General features: G+C 43.9%; 1 protein-coding gene across 1 annotated transcript; it reads left to right on the forward strand.

Annotated features, from left to right (window-relative positions):
• Positions 1-6,245: 6,245 nt before the first annotated feature.
• On the forward strand, positions 6,246-17,787 carry LOC114438701 (PDZ domain-containing protein 4). The gene is made up of 8 exons (XM_028410223.1): positions 6,246-6,305; positions 12,374-12,427; positions 12,751-13,061; positions 13,178-13,265; positions 13,354-13,452; positions 13,536-13,598; positions 14,449-14,550; positions 15,799-17,787. The coding sequence occupies exons 1-8, from the start codon at positions 6,246-6,248 to the stop codon at positions 17,785-17,787; spliced, it is 2,766 nt and encodes a 921-aa protein (XP_028266024.1).
• Positions 17,788-19,465: the final 1,678 nt, after the last annotated feature.

Genomic DNA, 19,465 nt, shown 5'->3' on the forward strand with positions numbered 1-19,465 from the left:
ATTTGACCTTGATTTTGTCAGGTAGCCTCACTGAAATACACTAAATGAAAAAAAAATCCCTTAAGAGAAAAGCTCTGTGAGCTTCTAAGACTGAAGCTGTAGTGTCATGACTGTTGACCTTCACTGTGTTTATTTAATATATTTGCCTGTCTTTGAGGCAGTATAGGTGAACACAGCTGGATATCAGTGCTTATGTTTTAAAATGCATGAACAAGCTGCTGTATTCTGTATAATGAATTTTATAGCACCAAGTTAAATGGTGTTCTATGGATCAGGGTTAGCAGCAGCAACATGTGTAATTCTGTTAAATGAAGTGTTATGAACTGTGTAGCAGAAAGCATCATCAGCGTAATTATTGATATGTTTAGTTTGAAAATATTTATGAGGTAGAAATGTCTCCATGTATTAATCATTTTTAAAGCCTTGGATATGTTTACAGAGTGAAAACACGTGCATCATCATAGTTCACTCCCACAGCCAGTTAATAAACAAGTCTGTATGTCTCTTGACCAAATTTTCATCCACTCAGGTGCGATCAGACACGGCTACCACACTCTGCTCTGTTCTTTGTGCTTTTTTTTCCACATTCTTTCCTTTAACGGTGTCTCCACAGTCTAAGCCTTCATCTCATGCCATCTCAGCGATAGCGTCTCCTCTGTGAAATAGCTTCCACACACAGTGACTTCTCCAGAATGTGAATTAAGCCTCTGCAAGGGGGTCATTTTCTATCACCTGTCAGTCACAACCTCTTACTGTGATATGGCACTTCATGTCACTAACACATGCATTCACACACACACACATGCAAAAAACACAAAATAGGGTTCGTCTTGCTGCATATTATATACTGGCAGTGTTCCCCTCTCAGCAGTAAATAAATAATGAGAATGCTGTTAAAATTCTGCCAGTATTTCATTGCTCTCCTACTATCAGCCAGCTGCCTGCCTCTAAAGAACAGGAAGGCCTCGGCAGAAAGACAGAGGAGCATTTTTTTTCTTTTGTTTTTACATATTTCTACTCTCTCTGCTTTAATCCCTCCTGTTCTTCCCTCCCTTACTCCTCACCGCTTTATTTCTCCTCCCTTTGAAAAACTTCTCCGTCTCAAACACTGCTGCTGCAATACCTTTCTTCTCCCTCATGTATGCATAATATTATCCATTAACATTTTTTTGCAAGACAAAAGTGCACCGTTCTTCCCTTTGTGTGCATTTGTTGGGGCAATATAAGCGGATATATACGTTTTAGCGTTTGCTCTGTGTTCCTTTTTTAACGTTGAGCTGAGTTTGTGCAGACGTTTAGCAGGACAAAGGTGGAGTTCAGTGGAAGAAGTGGACGGGCGGAGGCCTTCAGGATACCTGCCCTTTGTTCAGATTGTAAGCAGCACTAATTTGAGATGTCAGGTGCTGGTATTTAAGCCGGACACAGATCATGATGTGAGCTGTACATTTCTCGATCTCATGGAAAGGGCAGCTGATATTTCAGAATATGATAACATTACACTCTGACCTTTTTGCGTTGATAATGAAGATCTAAAACAGACAGATTGGGGTTGCATGAGTGTGGAATAGATAACAAGACAAGAAGCTGTGTGTTTGTGGAGGGGGGGGGTGCATTCAGTATTAGTGGCATTGTGAAACATGCTAAAATACGTGTAAGCCTGTTGAACCAGATACAGCCACCGTGAAATCCTGTTTCAGGCGGGCTTACAGGAAATGGCACAAAAGGGGTAGAGTGAGTGTTCGTGTGTGAGAGGGAGAGAGAAAACCGCAAATAAACACAAAGTGTGTGGTTGAGTTCACTTGGTCCAGATCAAGCAGTCCTGGTTAGTGTTGACTCTGGTGTTCATAACGGAGAAGCAGAAAGCACATTGTTATAGGTGAAAACACGATGGGACCGTATTTGGGAGGGTTTAATGCACTCACATTTGTCAGAGACCTCCATTGATAAAGCCTTGATAGTTAATGTGTTTAATGTGGTGCACCTGGAAGACTTGGAGGTCAGAAATGAGAAACTCAACATTCCACTTGTCAGGATTGTGGACTTGGAGAGGACACCAAGTGCGAGACAGGAGCGGTTCACAGTCAACAAAATCAAAATCGTTAACAAAATCGTTATTTTCTCCAGACGGAGTCAAAAACAAGGAAACTCCCCGACACGGGGTTAAATTTAAAAAAAAAACACAAAGGTTCTCAAGGCTTGGCTTAGCAAAGTATTGAAGATGAAATCAAAAGATTACCAGGCATGGATTTTAGGTAGCAGCGAAGGCTGGCAAGGCGTAGACAAGAGACATGACCACATGAATCCAGAACACACTGACACAGAGTGAGGGGAAGACACACAGGATATACAGAGGAGCAGGGAAGACAATGAGACACAGGTGGCACACATTAGGGCAGGGCAGGGAATCACACAAGAAACCACAGGAAGTAAAAAACACAAGACAATACACAAGGAGGAAAGGACAAAAGTCAAACGGGAAGCACGAGACAAACACCACAAGGACAAGATACCAGAACAGAACAGAACAGAACCCCAGCCTTACAAAATCACAATAACTGAACACAGGATAAACACAAAGCCCAAAACAAGGAAAACAAAACCACAAAGAAACACAGGGTCATGACACCACTCCACATCACATTTTGGTTTCCTTTAGTGTCTGTTCATCTGCCCACTCTGCCTGTAACTCCTGGTCAATCCAAAAACGAGCAAAGCAGTTGAGTGCAAATGAAGCTGAGCTGGGCAAACAAACAGGCCGATCACCATCTGAGACATCCCTAATCTGTCACTCATTACAGCTATGGCCTAAATATATGTGTAACAAGACAGGTTATCTCCTTAAAGGTTTGTCAGTTATCGTGAAAGGGTTAATCATCAATGGAGACCACGGAGGAACTGCAGTTTTTCATTCTCTTTTTTCTTTTCTTTCATTTCTTTTTTGTTGACTTGTTGCTTACAAATTCAACATGACCCCACCAAGGTTCAGACGGCAACTGGTTCAGACGAAGCTTACTAGTGTTTCTTGTATTTAAAATCACCCTAAATGACCCTGTGAGCCAGCCGAGGCTGTTCTTAATGCCATGGCAGGTGAGGAATGACGCCGTCTGCTGAAGCAGGAAGAGGTCAAGAGCATGAAGATGAAAAAATAGAAAACCGGCAATAAAAAAAACTAGAGGTTAACCCGGAGAAAAGGAAACTAAATTCTGCTGAGCGACTCCAACCCTTGCTGTCTCACCTCTCGACCCTCCAGGTATTTGGCAGTGGCACTGCAGCAAAGCCTGTTTTATAATAGAAAATTAGCCAGTGAGTGGAGTTGCACAGGGAGAACAGGCAAGGAGAATTTTACTCACAAATATCTCCCAGGCTGCATTGGCTGACACTTAAAATGAAATGTCTCCATGCACTTCTGCCTCATCTCACCCTCCTTCTCCCCCCTCAGCAGGTCATTTTGATTACTGCAGTTCCACCCCATCTCCACTTCAACCGCTGCCCTCCCACACACATTCATTTGCATTTTCTGCCTTGGCTCTATTCCATATCTTTCAATTTATCCTGTCACACCTGTTATTCACTTGTTTTGTTTTTTTTTCTCCCCCTGACTGTTTTTTTCCCTCTTCCTTCGTTTTTGTGGCAGCGCAGAACCTCATCTGAATGCACAGCCACTCCTGAGCTCTCTACCTGCTTTGGGCATTTTATGAAAAAGTGCAATCATCCTTTTCTTTCTAATAGATCTCCGAAGGTGACACTGAATTGTTTAAATGCCAGAGGTTGGGTGAGCCTATTCCCCACTCGCCTGCATATCTTGATGGTGCATAGAAATGCTTGATATTTCATTCACTTTTATGCAGCTTTGCTTATTATCTGCTCCTGTCCTGCTCAGAAAGAACACATAGACTTTCCAGTGCTTGCTCTCTTGCCTGCAGACAAGCACAGAGAGAAAGAGAGAGAGAAAGGGAGAGAGGCAGGGGAGAGCAGAGAGAGCAAGGAGGAGGGAGAGGGTAGCAAATGAGGTGTGGGTAAAAAATATGGGGGACTAGAAAAGAGAGAGAGAGAGAGCCCAGCCCTGGGTGTAGAGAGAAAAAGGGTGGAGGAAGATTATACAGTGTAAAATCCAGTAGATTCAGATTTGCTAGTAGTGCGGCGGCGGGCAGATCAGTAAGCTGCTTCACCGCTTGGGGAACAACCGCCTTTTGTGCCCCCCTACACCACCCCACCCCACGCATCCGCTGCAGTGGGGGGGAGTGCATTTACCGCCGTGCCCAAGGGGAAGAAGCCAAGAAGTATCCTCCAATCAGCCGTTAGTGATTTCTCTCATCTTGTGAGGCTGCTGATGGTGATTTATCACTGACCTGAGACAGGCGCTGCACTCTGCTCTGCTCTCCAGCCACCTGGAATACTCGCCATGGTTTTCAGTTCTTTTCTTACACATAAAAATCCTCCTGTGGATTTGTCAATACACTGACCTGAGGACAAAGGAGGATTAAAATGGACTTACTGTTTATTTTCTTTTCCTGCAGCACAATGAAGAAGGGACTAACTTTTTACATGCGCATTCATGCCACATGAGGACATCTTAAAGGCATTATTTGTCAACAGTCAAGGGATCACAGCAGACTCTCCACTGCAACAATCATGTAGGACTGTGGCTCAGGTGTAGATAGTGGTGGATGATGAAGGAAAGAGAGTGGACGACAGTTGGAGCACACCTGCCTGCTGAGCCTGTCTGGCACCTCGCTTTAGCTTGATTGGCTGCCTGTTATCATGCACTTCTCATTGAGTGGAGATAGTGTGCTTGTGAGTGTGTGAGGAGCCAGACTTTGGGATTACATGGCCTCTGGAAAGGATACAGGCGTAGTGAAGCCTTGAATAAGGATTAGCAGCTCTTACACCTTGTCGCTGGCAGCACACAGGGCGATGGACCTTTTAGACAAGACTCTGGAGCTACGGCCACTCGCTGGAGGGTTAAACATAAAGCTTTAGCTGGCATGATTAGACTCAGAGGGCAAGGAAGGCAGCAAGAACACAGCAGCAGAGGTTCAAACTGAGGTTAATCTTAGAGCTCCATAAGCTTGATGACAGTTAAAATATTGAAGCATGGAAAAAGATAACCCACCTGCCTTTGCAATAGTAAGACATGTAGAACAAACAGTGATTGTAACCCAGAAAGCACAAGATCCAATCGATCCATGAGCTGATTTTATATTGATTTTTCCACAGTGAAGACAGAGAAGTAGCTGTCTTGTCTGATGTCTGTCTAAGAGGTCACTAATTTAATCAGAACCTGTCACCCTGGAGCAGTTTGCTGAGAGTGCTGAGTGTACCTGAGGATCAATGCATTATTTGTCACGATATCTGTATCATATAAAGCTACAGTTTGTTTTGTTGACGTGTGGTTCGGAAAGGCACTTCTGCTGACAGTTAAAGGTGTGTGTCACTTTCTGTCTTAATGCATCTGCGTGTGGTATGTGTGTGTCTTTTCTGGGCTTGTGTCGCTTGGCACACCGCTTATCTTAGCTGCACAGCAAGGGCTCACAGTGTAATGGGCACCACCAGCAAATACAGTTAAATTAGGGAGTAGCTTTAACCATGCATTGATGCTCAAACTGGAGAGGAGGTGAAGAGGGTCCTGACAGGAAGACAAGTTATCTCAGCAGCCACACTGTGCAGACATCCTTGAGCAAACCTGGAGAGCAGAGCAGGTGCGGGAGCGAGGACAAACAGGACCGAGGCGAGCTCTTTGATAGTTGGATTGTTTGTATGTAACTTGTTCAAAAAGGGCTGCTGAAACTGAGCTGCTGGGAGGTTTAGGAGAAGCATGGTGGATTCATGCTGAGAAAACCTGCTCGGCTGTAGTAGCTGCAAACTTACCAAGTAAGCACAGAAACAACTGTCTGATCTATTTATTGAAGCACAAACATCTGTCAACAATGTGAGGCTGGATGATCTACAACAAGCACACAAACTTTTTGGAAACAACCCTGGACTCATCCTGAATTTACTCTGGATCATCAGCACAATATGAGACGAGCAAACACTGACACAGCCAATTAAAACCGTGCAGAAATGTGCCTTGTGTCGCTCTGAGGAGGACTTGTGTTATTCACCACCACATCATCGCGTATGAGGGTGGGGCTCTCCCACTGCCACAGACAAAGACTGCACAAAGAATCCTAGAGTGAGAACGTGGGTCAGCTGGGGTTACTGTTCGGACCTGCACGGTCCAAAGCACCGGAACAACAGTCACAATGGGGTGCAACATGTGTGTGGTTCAAAAGCCAGAGGAACAATACAGGGTCATGTTCCAGGTGAGCGCTCCGTCTTCTCTCCTCTGTCTTTGCATAAATCCAACAGGTATTTGTGCTGAAAAACTTACACAGTAGTGCCACATTATGCCATTAAACACAAGACAATAAAATTACACAGATCAATTAATAAAGTTAATGAGGTGTGGAGAATGAATTGAGCATGACAAGGATTTGATATAAACACATGTCTTCCAAACTCTGTGTTTTTGCATTTTAAAATTTGCCTTCTTATCAATAGTCATTCAGTGACAATGATACTTGTACTTATAATAATGATACTTCACAGTGATTATGATGATCAGAGAGCGGTTCATGAGATAGAGAGATGCGCTGGCGTTGAGACTTGTGCTTACAGAGGCACAGAGGCGGCAGAAGGATGGATGAGTTGTTAAACTGGGCTAAAGTGTTAAGGGAGAGAGGGGTTGCCACGGTTACAGCCTCAGCACCACCTGCCAATTGGGACCCACAGACTGTGTGTCTAGTAAGCTCATCTGGCTGCGCAGTGCCTAAGAGGAAGCTCCTGTTCAGCGACTTGATGATACACGTGCTGACTGGAACAACTCCTCATGCTTACTAAGCATGAAAAATCCTCAGCACTCTTTCAGAGCAGTACCACAATTTTAGTATCAGTGGTGCTAGAGGCCTCAGCCAGGTCTCTGTTGCATGTGGAAGCTGAGTGGGGGATCTGGGCTAGTTGGTGCCAGAGGCAACACCAAGAGAGAGAGATAGAAGGGTGTCCAAACAGGGAGTCACAGTGGTAAAGATGGTAAGAAAGCCGGAATGTTATTCCGCCTTTCCGGTCTTTTCCCCCTTGTCCTTACACATCAGAAGTAATTGATTTGAGTGCCTCATGGAGTAGAGGTTGAAAATAAAGGCTTGAGTGACTTCACAGATCCCCTGGGATGAGGGTGAGGATTGCTGTGGGGAGCACAGCCTGGTATCTGATCATAAAAAAAAAAAAAACAGAGCAGGGTCAATTATTCCACAGTCGGTGACCTGATCTAACAGGAGTCAACAGTAACGACGCTAACTGAACGGAGGTCAATGTCTTTGAAGCTGGCAATTTTATGTGTGAGGTCAACTGTACCTGAGGGTCCCAGGGAGTCTGTCATCTCAGAGCGCTTCCAGCTCAGTCAGACACCTGCATGTGGTTCACAGACAGCTGCAGTGAACACGCTACTAGGACACACTGTCTGTAATAGACAGTAAATAAAGGTGGCTGAATCTTAAGTGACATCACAGATGAGTTTAGCGCGAGACAATCTGTCAACGGCTGCATGCGTTGGTTTTATACTCTGGACCCAGAGGTTAAGCCTGAAATAACATGAGAACAACCTGGTAGCCTATTTTATATTGTATATATCTTTTTATTGTATTTATCTTTTTCCTAACTTATCCCTTGCTGGCTGTATGCCGTTGCAAAAATGCAATTTCCCCATTGTGGGACTAATAAAGGTTTCTTAATCTTAATCTTAATCTTAACTGCAGGTGGGGTCGAAGGTCGAGTTATTGAGAAGTGGAGGTGAATATAAAGAAAACTGGATGTCTCTGTTTGAAAGCATTAGCTGGCATGTTACAATATGAAAGAAGAATAAAAAAAAAATCTTGTCTATACACTGACAAACACAACTAATGTTGCTGTGCAGATGGTTAATTAATATAAAGCTTAAAAATATTATATATAATATTTTTTTTTATAATATTTTTTTATATAATATTTTTTTTTATATATATATAGCTATACTATATCAAATCATTTTAAAAATCATCTTAAAAATGAAACATAATTACCTTTCCCCCTCACATTTTATGGCTCTCCACACTGTTTGTTTCCCTTTTCAGCTTTAAGCTGTTTTCTTTAACTAACGTTTATAATTACATCTTCAAATTAGATACAGCCTGCTGATTAAGTGTGTCGGTCTTTACACTATAAACATGGCATTAAACAGCTTACAGCTAAAACAGGCTGTTAAATTTTACTATATCAAAACACTTCCTTTTCTTGCCAAAGGAATAAAACTCATGCATTATACATTGGGCCTCTGCTGCACACACGCTGCACACTGGTGGTTGGTACACACCCATTGGCATGTTTCTAATCAATATTACCCCCAACAGCCTCAAGTTAAAGAAAATGATTGTGGTTCTGTTGAAGAATTACAGACTCAGCAGTAACATAAACCATTTGGAATGGAGCTGTTGCATTTTCCATACATTTTACACAGTCCCTGAACTAAACACACACACACACACGCAGGCACGCAGGCATGCACGGTGTACCCCCATCCCTGCAGCCGCTCCCTTATTTTTTCTCTCGCTCTCTCTCTCTCTCTCTACCCCATCGTCACTGTAAAAAAAAGGAGGAGGCTGTTACCATGGCAACTACCATCATTAAACAAAATCTAATGTGCTTTCATTCACAATGACACTGAAAAACGGGCTGACATTCGGAATCGATATGAACCAATGACCAGCAAATGTGATGCGCACAGAGGCGTTCGCACACAGTGCCCGAGAATACATGAGATACGCACATGTGAGTAAACACACTGAAGGGCAAGCTATGAGAGCAGACTGCATTAAAGCATCAGGTATTCCAATGATTTTGACCACTGGATTTCACTAATATAATATATTTTAAGCAAAAAAACAAAACGAGTTTACAGACTGCTGGTGAAGCTTCTCAGCAGAATGTGAATCTCAGATTTTCTCATTAAAAATCTGGTATCTTTGGACTTATTCCCCCCGCTGGCAACCATGGACAGAGTAGGCAACACAAACTAGAAATATGGTGGAGGAGCCTCTGGCAGACAAACCTGTTCAAGAAAAGTTTCTGTTGCTTCAGATTTAACAGAAACTTGTTCAGTAGAGGAAGAAGAAGAAAAAAAAAACAAGATGACGGCTGTGAGAGATATCTACCTCCAAGGCAATAAACCTTTTTAGGTAGAGTAACACAGGCCACTCCAAACATTTTACCAATGCCAGGCTTTCAGTGCTCTTTCACTGTAGCTTTAATTTTATCCATTCAGTGTCAGTGAGCACTGGATACACCATATTCCCATTTATTATTATTTTTTTACACCAAATAAAACATTTAATGTTCTAGAGGTTTCAAGACCTCAAGACACATTTGAAAAGGTGTTATTATGACGGAGGTTTGTAAAAGACAAACAAACAGTCAGGTTAATCAGATCATCTGACAGACCGAGTGTCAACGTGCTGTCATGTGTGTTTTCTCAGGCGAAGTACCAGCGATAATGCGCACACCGTGTGTGTGTCTGTGTTACTGCACACAGTGGTGTGTGTTTGTCTGTCGGGTGTCTGCAGACGTCTCAGGCATGTGACGGTGTGTGACGCTGACATGGGACAAAAAGGCAGCTGACAGAGAGGATGTCAGTCATTTTCTAACACTGATGTAACAGAGGATCACACTAACATTGTTCTTCCACTTCACTTCCCTGAAATATTCTACTCGACATTTATCTTAGCAGATTAATGTATTGATAAACAATGCATATATGTTTTCAATGTCTTTTCACTGTTTACAATAGGCCTGTCTATTTAAATAAGCCCTGTGATATCACACATTTGGAGTTATAGCCTGGAGTAGGTCAATTCCTCATCTCCAGATTAATTGATTTTGTGAGGAGGTGACTGCCGCGGCCTTCAGAGCATGGGAGATGAGAAAAATCAATTACCAAACAAGATGAATCCAATATGCTGAGAGGTGCAGGTATCGGTCATGCAGGAGCTTCTGCACGAGCACTGTGGAAATGCATAAATCTAAGCTGGGGGAAGAGATTTATTGTACAAGCACACTTCAGCTTAAATCTGTGTTTGTGTTTTTTTAGTACTCACTCTGGGTTCCACTGTCCCTTCCTCTGTTTTATCTCAGCTTGTTGTACGACACACGAGATTAATTTGCTCTTTAAATGGCTTTCAGATATAGAAATATAATCGTGCACCGAGCACTTCCCCATGAGCCCCCATTGTGTTTGTGTGTGTGTTTACATGCAAGTACTGAACCCTACTCTCACTATTTACATTCACCCGGCATTTCCTTGAAAGCTTGTTCTCTCCTGCATCATTACCCCTCGCTTCACCTCCTCCTCTTCGCTCACTCTCTCTACACTTTGAACTCTTACCGTCTCTTTCATCTCTACACACATCATCATCACACCCCGAGCTCCACATCCCACCACTGGTACCACCGCCGCCCACCCCCTGCTGTGAATTCAGGAGACTGTTTTTTTTTTTTTTTCCTGAATTTTAAACACAAACATGTTGTACAAGAATGGAGTTCAGGGACAAGAGGGAGGTTCATTATTTGCATAGTTTATAAATAGCAGATGCATGTAAATGACCTACTAACCCAGAGTGTAATGGATTCTCTCGTTCAGGCCTGAGAAGCTGTCTTGCAACCATTTGCCCTGCATGAAGTCATCCTCAAAGCAATCTCAGCACCTCTCATTGATAATGAATGAGAAACCCTCTCTATCCTCTGTATTCATACCTGTCACTCATGACCGCAGAGCCATCCTGATCCTGGAGAGTGCAGAAACAATAGACGCCTCCTCCTGCTGCTGTTTGGAGACGAGATAAAAATGCTTACTTACACAGTGTTAATTCCTTCATCATGTTGGGAGGAAACATCTTATTTGTAGTGAGGAGGCTCATTAAGGGAGACAGCAAGATTTATGCAGGAACATTAAGGACACACACACACACATACACACACAGGGAGATGGTGAACCTGCTGAAATAGATGGAGATAGAGGAGGGTGAGTTGTTGTCTCCAGGGAAGGGACAGAGCAGACAGAACTGCTGAGGCAGCACAAGCAGAAAAGAAGCCGGAGTCTAGAAAGGAAAACAGGGGCGAGAGCAGAGGCAGGAGAGGACAGAAAAAGGGGAATAAATGTGTGCATCGTATAGAAAAGTGGTGCAGCAGCATCTGGCAAAAACATGAACTGGATGTGGCAAAAAAAGTTTCTGTGCTTGGCTGCACAGGGGAACATTGATTTGACATGCAATTACTGGAAGGGGACATGAGATGAGAGAGGGTGGTGAAGATGTGGAGAGTCGCAGACAGCCAAGGTCAGCCAATGAAGCTAGACGAAGGCTGGCTGCATAACTGCTGGCACATGCACCTACACACACACACACACACACACACACTTGATTCACATGTAATGAAATCAAGGAAATGTGTCTGGATGAGCTGTAGTCAAATTATACTGAGGATCTGCAGCCATGTTCTGTGCTAAAAAAAAACAGCAGTTAATACAACATTCTGATTATAACAGATTCTCTATTAGCTCTGCAGGTTGATGAATGATCTGCAGACCTGTACGACATCATATCAAATGTCAGATCATGATCACAGCAACATATGTGTCATAACTCCTCGTCCGAGCCGTCCTTCATATCATAATAACACAACTGGTTGTGTTTTCAGTTTCATCATTATATTTGCCGTCTTGTATTCAGTTTAAATGATTTATATGATAGTGTTGATACATGTCATTGAACCAAAGTCTGTAGCTTCCGGTTTTTCCTGGTTTGTGTGTTTTTGTTTGTCTTCAGTCACCCTTAAGTCAGAAATTCTTGTGTTGTTTTGATTCCTTCTCCATTTAATATTTAATGGCCCTTTTCTTTCTTCCTCCTGTCTGAACCAACAGTGTGTGGAGAGCCACAGGACACACACACACACACACACATTCTAACACACATGGTGTGTTAGAATTATTTAAAAAGAAACATTTCTTAGATTTTAAACCTGAATGTTCCAGCACAAAATCTCTCCTAAAAGTAGTTTTCAGTGACGTTTTCTGTGCAGAAATTAAATATATTTGCAGAGTGAAACTGCTTCTTATTCATACCAATGAGAGATAACATAGAAAGGCGACTGTTGTACTAAAGAAAGTCACTTTTTTTATCTCTGTAAATGCTGAAGTTTTTTTTATAACTGAATTTCTCTGCAGCCTCTTTTCATGTTCCAACAGTTAGCAGCCATGATTACTTTCTAACTCCTCCGTTTTCCTGCTTTCTTTCTTTCTCTGTCTCCACAGAAGGGTCACATAAGCAACATGCTGTGCTCTTTTGAGGCAGACGGTCGATTAAAGGTCTCAGTATACGGCTTTCTGCTCTGCTGCTCGGTGTGATGTGCTGTCGAAACCTTTTACACAAACTGTTTTTCATGGTTCTCACAGAAACACACTGCCAGCTGTCTGACACATTTTAAATACACTGATGTGTTGACTTGAGTTTTCTGTTCACTAACATGGTCTCGGGTTGTTTGTAGGTGTGTGTGTCTAGCTGTAGTTTCCCTTCCTGTCTACTAACCTGCCTGCCTGATAGAGAGTTTCTCTTATCTTTTTGTAATTTCAGTCCTTTCAGATTCTCCCCTGTTCTGTCCTGTGATTGCTGTCATCTGTTTTTGTTGTAGGTAAATGGAAAGGAGCTGTCCCGCCTCTCTGGGGATCCCACCCTGGACATACGAGACCCTGTACTGTCCAACATACTGAGGCGGGGGGCTCGCAGACGGGCGGGCCTGGCTGGAGCTCCTGGAGGGCAAATGCCAGTGACCATGGGCATGGCCGACTGTGTGGACAGCTGCACCCAAACAGACATCAGCTTCCAACATATGTTGACTCTGGGCAAGAGCAGCCAGCATCCCTGTGGAGCTCCACCCCCACCCGACCCTCCGCCGTCCCCTCCACTGCCGCCACTGCTGGAGCCATATCTGTTCAACGAACTGTGAGTGGGAGTCATCTAATAGGCCTCAGACCAGAGCTCATCTGCTCCGCCATTCTGTTCACACATTTGAAGCCCCAATTACTGAAATGTTATTTCCTGAATGTTCTCACTCTCAGATTCATGGAGCCGGTGTACTATGACCCCACTGACTACTTCGATATCACTCAGCATGAAGTGGACAGGCAGGATGAGCTAGAATACGAGGTGAGAGTCCATTAGCTGCTTCGACTCTGTGCTACAAAAATTGCTTCCCCAACTCGTTCTGCCTGACATCCTTGTATTTTCCCTCCAGGAGGTGGAGTTGTGTAAGTCCCGTCAGCAGGACAAACTCGGTCTGACAGTGTGTTACAGAACCGATGACGAGGAGGACCTCGGGATCTATGTAGGAGAGGTGAAGGCAGTCATAAAAGAAAAATGCTCTGAAAAAAATTCAATACATTTTTCCCATATTCTAAATAAATCCTTATTTTTTAGGTGAACCCAAACAGTATCGCTGCGATGGATGGCCGCATCCGCAAAGGAGACAGAATACTACAGGTATTGGTTGTCTGAGTACTGTATAAAAATCATAACCCTTCTCTATATTTTGGTTAGATGTCTGTTTGGTTAGAGGTCGAAGGCGACGAGCTCCCTTCAGAAGGAGGGTGAACATGGTCCGCAGTCAGCTCTAGGCTGGACTCAGGGAAGAGGACGTCCCCTGCCTTGCATAGTCCCGTGGGCTGCAGCATTGTTGCATCCAGGTCGAAAGTCCGAAACACCCCCTGATTCCAAAAATGACACTACTGATGATGTGTCCTGAAATTTACATCTCTCCACATCTGAGATACAGCTCTCAACATCAAGGCAAACCTCAATGGGCATATCATCCACTGGCACAATGGACAGTTTACCATCATGTCCTGTGTGTGTCATGATTCTGACATGTGCACTCGTCCAAAACCTGCCTTATTCACCTAAATTGGCAACTTTAGACTCCCGCCTCTCCCTCGGGATGAAGAAGGGGCTTAAGGGCCACCATTTTGACAGTAATGATGGTGTTAAAATGTGTAAATGTGTAAAGTGAGGTGAAAGCTTTTCAGCTCTGGTCACAAACTTATTAATCATTCCTACTTTTGCTATTAATAGTGCAAAACTCTGGAGTCTTAGATAGTCCCCTGTTCCATAATAGAGCTCAGCTACACTCACATTTTAAAGCTAATTGCTAATAGCTCGTATGAATTCTTTTCTGAATATTATCAGCTGTGCCAATAGGCTGAAAAGAGACTTGCTGGATTTCTAAAGAGAAGCCATTTTCTGAAGTGTGGTGCACTTTAATTGAATCCAGTGTCGGCATAAAGGGTCTTACATCTGACATTAGCTCAAGTTTACTCTCTTCTTTCTCTGTCAGATAAATGGAGTGGACATCCAGAACAGAGAGGAGGCGGTAGCTATTCTCACCAGAGAGGACAGCACTAATGTCTCCCTGCTTCTTGCTCGGCCTGAGATAGAGGTGAGGAAATTGGATATGTAGTCTTTGGGGAGAGTGCTGCACAGCTCGGACTGAACACTGACCTAAAAAATGAGTTCCTCTCCCTTTATCTCCCTCTTTATGTAACAAGAAATTATTTTACCCGCTAGTGAACATTTTATATTAACCTTCAGCTCGAAAACAAACATTCAAAATGAGAAAGAGCTCTTCTTCTTCTTCACCTGCAGCTGTTTAAAAAGCACAAAGGTGCAAAAACAAGATGAGAAACAGATACCAGACAGAGAGAGACAAAGACAAATAGAGCTTGTACTCATAGTGCAAATGTGGCACCACTTCGTTTCCCCTCAAGGTCACTCTTCTAGCAGATATAAGGGCAGCGTGACACACACACACACACACACACCTCAGCCGAATGACTTGTTAAACACACAACTTCACACACACTTGAATGGATTTTTTACTGGATACTGTTACAACAAATGTGCAGACAGGCACGGTGAATGAGAGAAAAATATTTCAATGCCGTCTGAGCCACGGGGCAGATTTAAAAGGTGCTCATTAAAATGTTCAGACACACACATATACTCACAAACACACACACACAAATAACCTCTCCCCTGTTTAAATATGTCCTTGTGTTTGAATACAGCAGCACAGAGCACTACCTAGGCCTGACAAGATTTATATTGCAGAGGCATTGTCCCACATTAAGATTCAGGCTGGGAGAGGGGAGCATCAGAGGGAAATGCACGAGCTAAGATTAAAGCCTGATCTGCTGTCTTTGGGGTGGGAGAAAGAAAGAACTGGAGGGGTTTGTCAAAGAATAAGAATGAAGATGAGATCTGATCAATATTTAGTCTCGCCAGTCTGCATGCAATTCACATACAAATCAAATCAATTAAGCAACCTGCAAAGAGGAGGAGGAGGAGGAGGAGGAGGAGAATGGGTGGGATGTTCACTCATTAAAGTTTGCATTATGTTCAATCAATACTGCAGAGTAAACAGATTTAGGCTGCAGTGAAAATGTTTTACTGAATGTACAATAATTCAGTTTATTTACTGTTTATAGAAATACCTCCTTTTATAAACATTTGGATTTTATTTAAATAATAAATATCTCACAGAGCACTGGCGCCACCTAGTGACAGGAAGCTGCTGCAGCTTCTTATTGTGATTGAAACACAACAGTCTTTCTTTGTGTTTCTTCAGTAAATGAATCCCTCCACTGCCATGAGCTTATCTCCTCATTTGTGTCTCTTTACCTGTTAGAATGACAACCAGCTGGATCCAGATGAGCTGGACCTGGAGCCTCTGGACAACGCTGCCCACCTGGCCAGCAGCCACAGAGTGAGGAACAGCCCATCCATTCTGGGGGCTGGCCCGAGCAGCCTTGCAGGTGGATGTGCGCTTCGTGGTCACTCAGTGAACAGGGATTCACCTGATTTGCTACAGACTGTGCTGAGCAACAGCCAGGAGTTGGACAGCGGGGTCGGCCGTACAGATGAAAGCACTCGCTATGAGGAGTCTTCAGAACACGACCTCCTAGGTGACGACCACACCAGTGCCTCCAACACCAACGCCACCAACACACCTGGAAGCATGCGCAAGTTTTTGTCCAGCCGAGGAGGCACTCCACCATTATTGCACTCCCATGACCTCCAGTTCAGCATGGACTCCTTGATAGGACTGGACTGTATGAACGGAGGAGGGCTGGAACAGGTGGAGCGGTTGGAGAGAGCCTACATGGCAGATCCCATGAGGATGGTCATGCCAGGGCTCACTGAGGAGGAGTGTGAACGGTACAGAGAGCTTCTGGAGATCAAGTGTTATTATGAGAAGAACACTAATGCTCTGATGGTACTGAGAGATCAGGCACCAGAGGAGGGAGGCGTCTCCCTGGATGTGAACAGGAATGAGAACCTGACGCAGCATGAGATGGCCCTCCTGGAAGAAGAACTGCGCCACCTGGAGTTCAAGTGTCGTAACATCCTGCGGGCACAGAAGATGCAGCAGCTAAGGGAGCGCTGTCTGAAGGCCTGGCCTCTGGAAGACAAGAATGGGGGCAGCGCAGGAGCCGGCAGTAATTGTACTTTGGTTAGTGAGGAGTCCTGTCACCATGCTCTGTCAGATATCAATGAGCTTCCAGAGAGCAGAGACAGCACGAGTGCCTACAACACTGGAGGAGAAAGCTGCAGGAGCACCCCTCTGGTCAATGAGCAGCACCCTTCACCCTCCACACAGAGTCTGGATGGAGGAGAGCCTCTTCTACTAACAGGCATGCAGCAATCCTCTACGAGGCAGAGAGAGAGAGGAACCCGGGCTGAAAGAGGAAACAGGTCACAAACAAACTTAAACCAATCATACTCTCCACATACTCACAGGAGAGCAGCTGAGGCTATGACTTCCACCACTGGAGAAAAGGCCAGGTCCATGCCCCAGGACGGAGGTACAAGGAGAGGCTCAGATGGAGGTGTGAGACGTAACTCTAAAGCCAATGGGACAAGTGAGAGGGCTGGGGGACGCAGTGCAGAAAACAGCCCCTATTTGTCCCGGCGCCAGCCTGATGAAAATCCGCCTCAGCGCTACCTGAGTTGCATGCAGTTGAGGTCACCCTCCACCTCTGAGCGTTTGGGTGGACTCAGAGAGAGCGCCATGGGGAATGAGGGCGATGCCAGCCCGATGAGCTTGGGTAGCACATGTAAAGATGCTCCTCAGGCCCCAGGTGCTGTCTGCTTACCCATAACCTCACCACTGCTGCCTGCCTCCCCTCGTATGGAGTGGAAGGTGAAGATCCGCAGTGATGGCTCACGCTATGTGGCCAAGCGGCCTGTGAGGGACCGCCTGCTGAAGGCACGAGCTATGAAGATCAGAGAGGAACGTAGTGGCATGACCACAGATGATGACGCCGTTAGTGAGATGAAGATGGGTCGTTACTGGAGCAAAGAGGAGCGCAAGCAGCAGCTGCTGAGGGCCCGGGAGCAGCGGCGGCGCAGGGAGTTCATGATGCAGAGTCGCCTTGACTGTCTGAGAGAACGTGAGAACAGGGAGCAGGGTGGCGGTGGCGGAGGACAACAGGGAACGACACAGCAGCAGGAACCCACCTCTATCTTGGAGCTGTGTCACCGCAGGAGCATGAAGAAGCGCAGTCGCAGAATCCTGGACAACTGGATCACTATACAGGAGCTCCTGGCTCATGGGGCCAGGTCAGCTGATGGGAAGAAAGTGTATAACCCCCTGCTGTCTGTCACCACAGTGTGAGATAAGAGAGGCAGGCAGAGAGGTAAGATAGTGCCAAAGTGCTTGATAGGGTCTGGAGGATAAACACATCAGCACAACTGCAGGGATGCAGCAACGCAAAATCAATGCTGGAAATATAATTATATTAAAAAACATTCAGTGTAGGAGCAGAGAATTCACAGTACAATTGTTGCTGCTTTTTTGGAAAGAGCCAATTGGCATCAGGGCAATAATTGGGAAATTCACAGGTCTTATATCACAGTAATTTGATAATAAAGTTTTGGGTAGACTTGTCAGTATAAAAAACACCATCATCTGCATAACATACAAGTAAAAAGAAGTTTACTGTTTAAACAATCAGAACAGTGGTGTATGTGTTTGCATTTAATGCAGGCCACACTTTTGGTGGAATCTGAACAAACAAATTAACATAACAAAATATTGTGATCCTCAAGTGTAGCAGTTATAGTAGCCAGGCAGCTACAACCAGAGGCCTTCTAACCAACCTGCTGTTAGGAGAGGTGACTCACAACCAGGAAGTAATCTTTACATGTTTCTATCCCATGTTTTATGGTTGACAGAATAAAGAAATAATTTTAAAAAGTGAAGGCCGTAAACCACACAAAGTCACTTCTGTGCCATAGAACTACAGTCCACACAAACGAGTTTCGGTAAATTAAAAGAACATTGTGTGCCAGTTAGTTTTTTTTTTTTAAATTCTTGCAGCATTCTTGTACAAATGCTCCTTTGTTCTCCACATGCAAAACTCAGCTTAACTGTCAGATCACAGGCGCTTTTCTTTTTTTTTTTTTTATATATATATATATATAAGGAGAAGCTGAGCGGTGCCTTCTTTTCAGGCAGACTTGACTTTTCAAAGCCACACAAAAAAGGCTTAAGAGAATAAGTGATGAAGCACAGAGCAGCCGAGCACCGTTTTCTTCCAGTTAAGGCAAACACGGTGTATCATACAAGCACAGAAACCATTCGAGATGCTTTCATTCAGAAAAGGACAAAAAAAGTTTCTGCTTTTTTCAAAACCACCTTTGCTTATTATGCAATATGATTTCAATGACTGTATTCAAGGTTCTTTCATTGTGAGTGGCGATTACTGGGTCTACAGCTGCTTTTTATTTCTGCCAATAAAAAAAAACGAAGAATGGGGTAATTTAATTTATAATAGCCCATTTTAACAGGAGCTTATTTTTCATTTGGATTACATGCATGTTTGTGAGACCAAAATGATCTTTTCAATGTACTTTAAGATTGAAAGCTTTTAACATACTGTAACTGTGGACGTGTCTTTCTATGACTTCGCTCAAAATACTAGCATAGTTTAAAAAAAATACATGGTGTACTTGTTTGTTCAATATTGTGATGTCAGGTGTCTGCCATTTTACAGTGAAAGCTTTTCTAAATAAATGCTGTGAACTCACTGCTTTGTCAAGATTTTTACAGATTATTTTAAATGTTATAATTGTAATTATTAACATGGCCGGTGGGTGAACTGCAGTCAGCATCCTGTGTATCGTTTGTTGTTATGGTGCACCATGGAACATCATCGTTGGCTAAAATCCACATCAAGCATATATCAGTGACTAAACTGGCCACTCAGATGCTACTGAAATCCAATTGCTGTAAATTCTCTTTGCTGCATTGGACTGGCATCGATTGCTATGTAATCTTAGCTACCGGTAAT

The sequence above is a fragment of the Parambassis ranga genome, chromosome 7, assembly GCF_900634625.1.
Source record: "Parambassis ranga chromosome 7, fParRan2.1, whole genome shotgun sequence".
NCBI classification, from domain to species: domain Eukaryota; kingdom Metazoa; phylum Chordata; class Actinopteri; family Ambassidae; genus Parambassis; species Parambassis ranga.